General features: G+C 53.8%; 1 protein-coding gene across 1 annotated transcript in view; it reads left to right on the forward strand.

The window, feature by feature from the left end:
- Nucleotides 1-9,284, forward strand: part of FKBP5 (FKBP prolyl isomerase 5) — a 14,883-nt gene extending 5,599 nt beyond the window's left edge. The window contains exons 5-10 of the mRNA XM_009638184.2: nucleotides 2,483-2,639; nucleotides 3,171-3,261; nucleotides 4,347-4,430; nucleotides 5,303-5,488; nucleotides 6,443-6,682; nucleotides 8,205-9,284. Coding sequence (XP_009636479.1) covers nucleotides 2,483-2,639; nucleotides 3,171-3,261; nucleotides 4,347-4,430; nucleotides 5,303-5,488; nucleotides 6,443-6,682; nucleotides 8,205-8,312 — 866 coding nt within the window. The 3' untranslated portion in view covers nucleotides 8,313-9,284. The remainder of the gene's footprint in view (nucleotides 1-2,482; nucleotides 2,640-3,170; nucleotides 3,262-4,346; nucleotides 4,431-5,302; nucleotides 5,489-6,442; nucleotides 6,683-8,204) is intronic.
- The last annotated feature ends 542 nt before the right edge of the window (nucleotides 9,285-9,826 follow it).

A 9,826-nucleotide genomic window follows, 5' to 3' on the forward strand; every position in this document is an offset into this window, starting at 1 on the left:
TTTTTTCTTTTTTCTTTCTTTTTTTCTTTCTTTCTTTTTTTCTTTTTTTACTTTTTTTTTCTTTTTTTCTTTTTTCCTTTTTTTCTTTTTTTCACAAATGCAGTGCTATTTATATGGGCACTGTGCTGGGCATGGAGCAACCCTGGGGACGATGGCACGGCACGGCAGCCCTGGGGACAATGGCACAGCAGCTCCCGGGCAAGGCTGTGACCCAGGGGAGCGGCCGAGGGCCACGTACTTGGGAGGTGCATTGCCGCTGGCGTTCAGCTGGAAGAAATCCTGCTTCCAGGAGTGAGCATCTCCAGGCTGGAGTTTTGAAAGTGTTTTTATAGGGTTTAAGTTTTGCAGAGCCTAATTTTCAGTTCCGGTCCCTAAAACCCTGGACTGCAGTTGAAATCTGGCATTCCAGCTTTTGTTACAACCTTCCCCCCACCCCCCTCCTTCTCCGTTTTTAATCTGAGTACAAATTGCTGTCAGCACATCAAGTTCATGTGCCAGCCGCACTCGGTACACTCTGTTCTCAGCTCTTCAAAAACAAAATCGCTGCAGGCACCGAGAGAACAATAAGTCAGGGCTGCAACCGGAGTGATTTTCCTTCTGCAGGCTTTTTTTTTTTTTTTTTTTTTTTTCCCCCTGTAATCCAAGAGCGACTGCAGCCAGCTGACCTGCTCCTGGAAACCGGAGCGGAGATTTTCTCCCCTTTGCCCGGTGCATTTTATGTGCAATTAAAATAAGAGCAAAACTAGGCTTGAAGGGAAGGATCGTGGCATCCTCCGGGGCGTCCTGTTTTAAAGCGGGATCTTCCTGTCCCTGCCGCATCCCGCTGGGGACAGGGGACCTGGGAGAGCTGTAGCTCTGCTTTTGGGGTCAGGGATTATGGATCCTTACTGGGATCACGCAGGGAGATGGCGTGGTGCTGGGGGGTTGCTGGGTTACCGGTATTTTAGGCTGAATTTTCCACTTTTCTATGCCTAAGAAAATAGCCAACTTGGCTTTGGGTAGCGTGAAAATAGAGGTCAGCCCTGGAGGCGCTGGATTTGCCTTTTGTCCTTGTTCCGAGCCCGGTGAGCACACGCCAGCCTGAGCCTCGTGGTCGCCGCACGCCAGCACTGGATGCAGGATGCGTCCCGGGGTGCTGGTGAGCACGTGAGCGCCCTCCGCTCCACCGCACTTGAGTCCCAGCGTGGCTTTGGTGGCGGGAGGGAGGTGACACGGTGTCCCCGCGGTGGGGAGAGCATCCTTGGGTTGTGTTAAGGCGGCGTTTAACGCCCGAGGGCTGGACCTGCCCCAGGAACGGGGATCTGCCTGCGGTCTCCCTTCGTCCGTGCGTCTCATCCCAGGGACTTTCCGTAGGTCCCAGGGCAGGGAAGTGTCCGTGGGGCAGGGGTGGGCAGGTTTCCTTCAGCCCAGGCTGCAGCTCTCCCATACGGAGCCCGGACCCTCTCGGCTGTGTCCGGCACGGCGTCTGCTTCGGTTTGTCCCCGCGCTCGCCTCCTGCACCCCTGCCGCAGGGGCGAGGTGCTGGGTGCCCTGCCGTAGCTCGGGTCGCATCCTGCCCTCTGCTCTGCAGCGACCAGAGGGAAAGCTCACGTCCTTCCTGGCTGCAAAGCCTTTCAGCCCAGTTGTGACAACATTAATGCCTACCCTGAATTTTTCCTCTTAAAAAGCTTTTTTTTTTTGTTTCTTTTGCCTTTTTTTTTTTTTTTTTTAAAACCAGTACGTAGGAGTTCCTTATGAAATTGCTTTTGCATTATACCTGCCCGCATGTGTGCGCCTTGTATCCTGCCAGCAAGAGTCCAAAGAACATAAAACTGCCCCCAAAGCCCGGAACGTCTTCAGGTTTGAATAAATAAAGAATAATCTCACTGTGGAAACGCAGCCAGGAGTACCAGGTGGCAAATGTGCCAGGTACCCGGTGTCCGCTCCCGCTGTGCTTCTGCCAGCGGCTGGGGCTGGAACAGCACGGTCATTGGTTGAAGATTAAAAAAATAAATAAATATAATAACAGTAATAATTAAAAAAAGAAGTTTATCTTGTACTTTGAGTTCTTAGAGGCAGGAGAACGTAGCCTTGTTCTCGAGGTGGAAGGCAAGGCAGTATAGCACTGTATAGAAGATTTGTAATCGCCGTGATAAACTCGGCGTGGCGGCGTGCCAGGAGCAATATCCAGTTCCAGTAAGACTTGACTCGTGCAGTTGAGTACGAGGGGAACATATTAGTCACGATGTTTATCTGTTGTCTGGTCCTTGGTTGGATGAGATATGCCTGTCTTGCTTTTCAGCAATGTTTCCAAGCCCTCCCCATCCCTCTCTGCTCACCAGGGGGCTCCTTGGCCGCCCCCAGCCCTTGTGTCCCCCTTCCAGGGCTGCAGCCTTTGCTGGATTTCGGGGATAGGTTTTATAAGCTGATGCTTTCTTCGGAGCCCACCTTGCCTTGGTTTGGGAGGCTCCGGGTACGATCCTGCCCTCTCCCCTCACTGCAGTTCACCTGGAAGGATTCTGCGGCGGCACCAGGTTCGACTGCAAAGACGTGAAATTCGTCGTGGGCGAAGGGGAGGACCACGACATCCCCATCGGCATCGACAAAGCCCTGGAAAAGATGCAGAGGGGCGAGCACTGCGTCCTCTACCTCGGGCCACGGTAAGGAGCATCCCTGCGGGGACGCCGTCTTGTTTTGAGCTTCCAACAGCCGAGGTCGTTTTGGCACTCGTGGAAGATGGCAATCCTGGAGAGAGGACCCTCCAGGAGAGCCTTGGGTTAGCGCTGTCAGCAGGGATGGCGAGAGTGACCGAGGGCGTCGACAGGAATCTCGGGATGCTTTAAAAAAATCAAGTAAAAGGGGTTTATCCAAGTCCTGTGGCCGAAAGGAAAATATCTCCCTGGAAATGGCCTGGGCTGGGTCCTTAAAATGGAGAAAAACCTGTATAAAAAGATGGATTTGTTGCATCTGGAGAAGATGATTCCCAATACACAATGAGTTTGTATATTGTCAGATATCTTTGGTTATTGAGAATAACATCACCCTGGCCCCAAAGCGTTAAAAAGCTGCAGGCGTGGAGCTGGATATGAAACCAGATTTAGTGACCTGGGTCTGTGTTTATGGCCGAACGCTTCCAAAATGAAGATTTCCCACTCCCACCCCTCTCTGACAGCTCCTTTCTGCCCTTTCAGGTACGGCTTTGGCGAGGCGGGAAAGCCGAAATACGGCATCCAGGCGAACGCGGAGCTGGTGTACGAGGTTACGCTGAAAAGCTTTGAAAAGGTGAGGGTAGGAGCGCGCTGGTCCCTCCCCAGGTTACGGGAACGCCGGTCCCTTTGCAGCGTCCGCCCCTTGTCCCTGGCGTGGCTGCAGCCCGGCCCCTGCTGAAGCAGCTACGTCACCAAGGATCTCGGTGTTCTTCATTTGTTCTTCTCTGTTGGTTTGGTTTATTTTTCTGGCTGGGGTCCAAGGCTGGTTCTCTTATTTGTTCCTCGCCTTGTTCCTTTTGTACTTTCTTTTTTTATTTCTTTTTTTTTAATTTCCTTTTTTCTTTTCCTCCCGTATTTTTTCTTTTCCTCCTGTATATTTTTTCTCTTCCTCCCTTATATTTTTTCTTTCTTTTCCTCCCGTATATTTTTTCTTTCTTTTCCTCCCGTATATTTTTTCTTTCTTTTCCTCCCGTATATTTTTTCTTTCTTTTCCTCCCGTATATTTTTTCTCTTCCTCCCGTGTATTTTTTCTTTCTTTTCCTCTCGTATTTTTCCTTTCTTTTCCTCTCGTATTTTTTCTTTTCCTCTCGTATTTTTTCTTTACCTTTTTTTTTCCCCTGGGTTGCACAGATAAAAGTTGGTGTCTCTGACAGCTGACCCGAGGAGCTCAGCTGGCATGCCAGGCCGGCTGTGCCTGTGGGGAGGCTGGGGACAGGGATGCAGGAGATGCCCATGGGATGGGGCAGGTGCTGCTGTGCCGCAGCCCCGGCGGGGTCCCCTCCCCACCCCATCACCCTGGCCAGAGCGGGAGCGAGACCCAGCCCATCCCCTCTCTGCTGGGGGATGTTTCTCCCCACCCTCCTCTTCTCTTTTTGGGGTTTTTGGCAGGGTTTTCCCTCCTGTGGGGCTGCGGTGGACAAACCACCCTGCTCAGGGTGACGTCCTGAACCTGGCAGGGGTTTTTCTATTTAAAGGGCTCCAGGTTCTCACCCCGCCATGTGCTCTGGGTGTCTCCTCATCCCCAACCCCTCAAATTAAAAAAGGTCTCGAGTCCTCTGAAATGCTGCCCTTACGGAGCAATCCTAGAAAGCCATGCAGTCCCGTCGGCGCGGTGGGTTGCCCTGCTCCGCTGGGATTGCTCCAAGCATTTATTTGCAGGCCAAGGAGTCATGGGAGATGGACACCAAAGAGAAGCTGGAGCAGGCTGCCATCGTCAAGGAGAAAGGCACGATGTACTTCAAGGTTTGTAAACTTGGGGGTGGCAGAGGCAGAGCAAGGAAATAAATTTGGGGTGACCATCGGATACACGACTTAGCAGTCGGCAGCGTCGGAGAAGCCGTGTCCCCCCCCAAACAGCGCTGGAGAAGGCAAATCCTGCCCTTCCTCCGCCTTTTTCTCCCTCCCTGAGATACCTCCTCCTTTCCACGGCATTGCCATGTGCTCCCTGTGGAGCAGGATGGCAGGTTGGACTCTTCCAGGGGTGGATGTGGCCAGGGCTAATGCCGAGGGGCTTTGCAGTTCCCCTTCCCCGGCTGGGGAAGACTGAGAGGGGACCTCATCAACACGTACAAATATCTTAAGGGTGGAAGTCACAAGGACGGAGCCAGACTCTTTGCAGTGGTGCCCAGCGACAGGACAAGGGGCGATGGGTACAAACTGAAACATAAGAGGTTTCAGTTGAATATGAGGAAAAACTTCTTGACTTTGAGGGTGACAGAGCACTGGAACAGGCTGCCCAGGGGGGCTGTGGAGTCTCCTCTGGAGATATTCAACCCCCGCCTGGATGAAGTCCTGTGTAACATGCTCTAGGAGACCTGCTTTAGCAGGGGGGTGGGACTGGATGATCTCCCGAGGTCCCTTCCAACCCTTGCCATTCTGGGATTCTGTGATGCTCCGATGCTCTGTGCAGAGGAGGAATGCAAGCTCTGACTTGGCTTTTCGGAGGGGTTGCACACCAGCAGCACCAGCCAGGCCCCGGTCAGCATCTGCCTGCCTTCATTTATTTATTTAACACCCTGTGTTAAACTCCTCACCTGCTTGCAGGACGCTTCGGGAGCAGAGCGAGCGCTGTCGGTGTGGGTTCTTCCAGCCTCTTCTTCTTTACTCCATCCCAGGAAGGCAAATACCTGCAGGCAGTGATTCAGTACAGGAAGATCGTGTCCTGGCTGGAAATGGAATACGGCTTGTCTGAGAAAGAGTCGAAAGCCTCTGACTCCTTCCTCCTGGCCGCCTTCCTCAACCTGGCCATGTGCTACCTGAAGCTGCGAGAATACGCCAAAGCCGTCGAATGCTGCGATAAGGTAGAGGTGCACGAGCCCGGGGGGGTTGGAGCATCCTCTCCTCTTGCATGTTTTCACTGGGAGTTTGTTTGTTTGTTTGTTTTAAAATTTTCTTTTAATATAAAAAGCAGTTTCCAAGCGGCAGTGGGATGGTGGCATCCCTTCTGCACCTCGGGGTCCCCGTGGATGCTGTGTGCTCGGAGACTGCCGCAGCAAAAGTGGTTTCTGGAGTTCAAAATCCACCTGGACATGCACTTACAACAGCTTTTCTTCCAAAGGCTGATCCAGGTGAATGGATCCCACATGGACCGACAGCCTTCGGCTGCTGTTTGGGTCTGCCCAGGCTGGATTTGGGCATTGGGCGCTGATTTGGGTACGACAGAGGCAGCCTCTGCCAGAGCTGCAGCAGATCTCCAAGTCCTTTGAGGGGTGGGATGGGGCTTTGCCAGTCCCTAAAAGAGCTGCAACCTTGTCTATCTCAGGAAACTATTAATTCTTTTATAAAAGGCTTAAATTTAAGCATCTTGCATGTGGGAAAGACGGTAAAGCTAGTTGCCTTAATCGGAAAGGTAAATCACTTCTGAGATGCGTATGGGGCTTTTACTAAAGGAAAATTACATCATTGCTAAAGCAGGGAGACAAAACCACGTTTAACCCATCAGCTGCCCGGCCTCCAAGCTCTCCGTGCTCCTCTGGGCTCCGGTTTAGCATTTACACCTGATTTCTTTTCCGTGGGTTTCTCTCCTGCCGACTCCGCTGCTCACAGGGGGATTTTAAGCCAGGAGAAATAACTGAGCCATATTAACGACCTGCCAACCGCTGATGGAGACGCGTCAGTTTTTGTTGAGCAAGATGCAAGTGCTCTGGAGACTTGAAGCCACCTTGTCCTAATTTTGGCAGTTTTAATGAGGTTTTGACCATAAGGGGGTCTTTGGGGGTTCCCCACGTTGCTAACAGGGACCTGCGTGTTCCCAGGCGCTAGGACTGGACCAGGACAACGAGAAGGGCTTGTACCGAAGGGGCGAAGCCAGGTTATTGATGAACGAGTTTGAGCTGGCAAAATGTGACTTTCAAAAAGTGCTGGAAGTGAATCCACAGAACAAAGCAGCGAAATCGCAGATCTCCGTCTGCCAGAAGAAAACGAAGGAGCACAACGAGCGGGATCGGAGGATCTACGCCAACATGTTCACAAAATTTGCGGAGAGGGATGCAAAGGTGCGTGTTGCCTGGTCTTGGCCATGAGAGTTGAGGGTGTTCAGCCTGGAGAAGAGAAGGCTGCGGGCAGAGCTGAGTGCGGCCGGTCAGGGCTTAAAGGGGGCCCAGAGGAAAGGGGGGGACAAGCTTTTTAGCAGGGCCGGCTGTGACAGGACAAGGCGGGATGGCTTTAAACTGAAGCAGGGGAGGTTTAGACTGGATCTAAGGAAGAAATTCTTTACACTGAGGACGGTGAAACCCTGGCAGGGGTTGCCCAGAGAGGGGGTGGAGGCCCCATCCCTGGGAACATTCCAGGCCAGGTTGGACAGGGCTGTGAGCAACCTGCTGTGGTTCAAGGTGTCCCTGCTCCTGCAGGGGGGTTGGGCTGGGTGACCTCTAGGGGTCCCTTCCAACCCAAAGCATTCTATGATTCTATGCTCGGCAGGTTTGTGATGAGAAGAGATGGGTTAAAACCAATTAAATTCTAGATCAGGTTGAGGATGGAGGGCTAGAGCCTGCTGCAGTGGGAAGAAGTGGTGTATTTCTTGGTCTCTAAGACTGCTCTCAGATGCTCAGTCATTGATCAAGTATTTGCGGTGCGAGCTCCGGGAGGCTGATAACAGGGTTGGCATTCGTACTTAATTTTGCTGTTCCCAGCTAGTGACTGTTGACCTCCTGGTCACCGGTGAAATGAAATGTCATCCCATCTCTGGCAAGGCCAAGGGTATTTTGAGACATGATAGTATGGATTTCCTGAACCTGGTAAGGCAATAGCCTGTTCCTCTGCTTGTACGGAGAGATCGCTGTCTTGTAACAGGCTCTCATCCAAAATTCCTCTGAACAAAACCCGGTGTACTGTAACGAGAGAGGACCCAGCTTTGCAAGCCGTCTGCATGGGTCATTTTTAGCATAATCTCTTCTGAACCAGTGCCTGGAGGTTGAGGCTGTGGAATAAGTGGCCGGTGCAGACCCTGGGGAGCAACGTGCCGGGGTAACCAGCTTGGGGCAGGGAGCGGAGCTGCCCCGGCCGGCTGCTGGCACCGCAGTGCCTTGGCTCGTGCAGCCGGCTGCGATGGGGAGTCACTGCCGGAGCCGGCGTAAGGCTTTACCCTGCCTTAGCGCTCCTCTCCTGCCCCCGCGGCCGGCTGTAAGGGCTGCGCCCGCGGCTGGGTCCCGTGGCTCCACACCAACGCCGCTGCTTTATCTCCTTGTCCCTCTCCGCTGTGCCCCTGCATCCATCCAGGCTCTCTGTCAGCACCCTGCTCCGGTCGAGGTGGGTCACCTCATTCCCAAATCATCCCACACCTTCCCCAAAAGCTCGCTGAGCCGATGAGGTTTAACCTTCGCCAGCCAGTGAGCCAAGAAAACGGGAGCCTCTGGTGGGAGCCATGGTAGTCAATGGGCAGGGGGGAGCCAAGGGGAGAATTTTGCCGGCCCTGCCGGGCTTGGCTGGCTGGACCCATCCCCAGCATCGCTGTCGCCTCCCCGCTGCTTCCTCCTCACCCCTGTTTCTCATCCGTGTGCTTTATTCGCTGTTTTGCAGGAAGCAGCTAGCAAAACCGGAGTCGAAAAAGCAGTGGAGAAAGCAGCTTGTGAAAAGGGACCGAAAACTCCCGGTGCTGAAGAAGAAGAGGCTGAAGGAGATGTATGATGGAGGAGGAGGGGAAGGGAGAGCCTCCTGCCCTTGGCCCACACAGGAAAAGGTTGCTGCCAGACCTCAGGACTCGCCAGTGTTTTCTTGTAAAGCTTGTTACAGTTTGTGTGATCGTGGAAGCAAAAAGCACCTCGCAAAGAAAAACGAACCCCGTCCCACCACCCTGGGTGTGCTCGGGGGCAGAGCGGGAGCGGCGGGACGCCGTGGGACCACCGCACGTGGAACAAATAGCTTTTAAACAGAGAGAAAGAGAAAAAAAAATAAATAAAAATTGAAACTCTTGGCTCTTGGGAGGTTTCCGTAGACAGCTCGTCCCGGCTCCCTTGGCTTCGTGTCGGCTGTCGGCGCAGCATCCCGGGTCCTCCCGTGATGAGTTGGGATGCGGGAGATGCTCCTTGTACTCTGTAGCGCTGCCTCCGGTTGTATCCGGCACGCGACCGCGCTGCACCGCGCCGGCGTGCCTCTGCCAGCCCCGAGTCCAGCACCGCCAGCACGGGCACGGCACTGGAGCCTGGGGACCCAGCACCCCGGAGCACCCAGTGTCTCACTCACCCATGGATGCTCTCTGGGTTGGAGGGGGGAAACTGGTTTTCTCTCCTGGTGGCTTCTTGCCTGTGGCCGAAGGGGTTTGCGATGCGGAGCAGGGTGCGAGGGTGAGGACCCGCATCGCCTCCGCTGCAGCCCCGCGGTGCAGGGACGCCGTTCGCCTCTAAAGCACTGTTTCGGGGGGCGGATTTTATCTTTGGAAGAAGCTGGTTTCTGTTTCCTTGGAGAGCAGAAGCCTCCTGTCCAGCTCCGCTGCTCGCAGGCGCTCAGTCTGCATCCTGCACCCCGTATTTAAACGGGGGGTTTATTGCTTATTTGGGGTCTATATGAGGGGGAAAAAAACAGAGCAGGTTGATGGACTGTGGTTTGGAAAGCGAGTGACTGGGTTGGAGCTGGTACCGCGGGGTTTACAGCTCCTCAGCGAGCAGCTTTCCCGCAGCACTCGCTGCCGTGGTAAGGGGGGACCTCGGCGTGCACGGGGCGCGTCGTGTCCCCACAGCAGCACTGCTGCCACCTCGGCCGTTGTCCCCCACCACCCTAACGGGACACCATCACTACCGTGTAAGAACAGCTTTCTGGTTGTTATTTTTCCTGTCTGTAATACCCCTTTTGGAACTTGAAAATAAACAACTGAAAGAAAAAAAAAAAAAAAGTGCTTTTTCTCTGGATGCTGCTCAGCAAAAGGGGGGGCTGGGGGGCGGGTGTGCTCTCCCCTTGGTGGAGGTGCCCCAGCTCCAGCAAGGGGTTGGTTAAGGAATTATTGGTGTCCCCAAGGACTGATGCCACCCCCTTTTTACCAGCACCATCGTTCTCTGGAGAGGCGGGGAGGGCCCAGCACGCCGTGCTCCGGAGATGCCGGGCTGGGGGATGCTGCTTGGGGGTCTCAAGTGTTTTTCCAGCCGGGGGGGGGGGGATTTTTGCTGATGGTTTGTTGGGTTGTTCTTTTTTCCCAGCATGTGCCTCTG

Source organism: Egretta garzetta, unplaced genomic scaffold (genome assembly GCF_000687185.1).
Source record: "Egretta garzetta isolate BGI_Z169 unplaced genomic scaffold, ASM68718v1 scaffold105, whole genome shotgun sequence".
Taxonomy (NCBI): domain Eukaryota; kingdom Metazoa; phylum Chordata; class Aves; order Pelecaniformes; family Ardeidae; genus Egretta; species Egretta garzetta.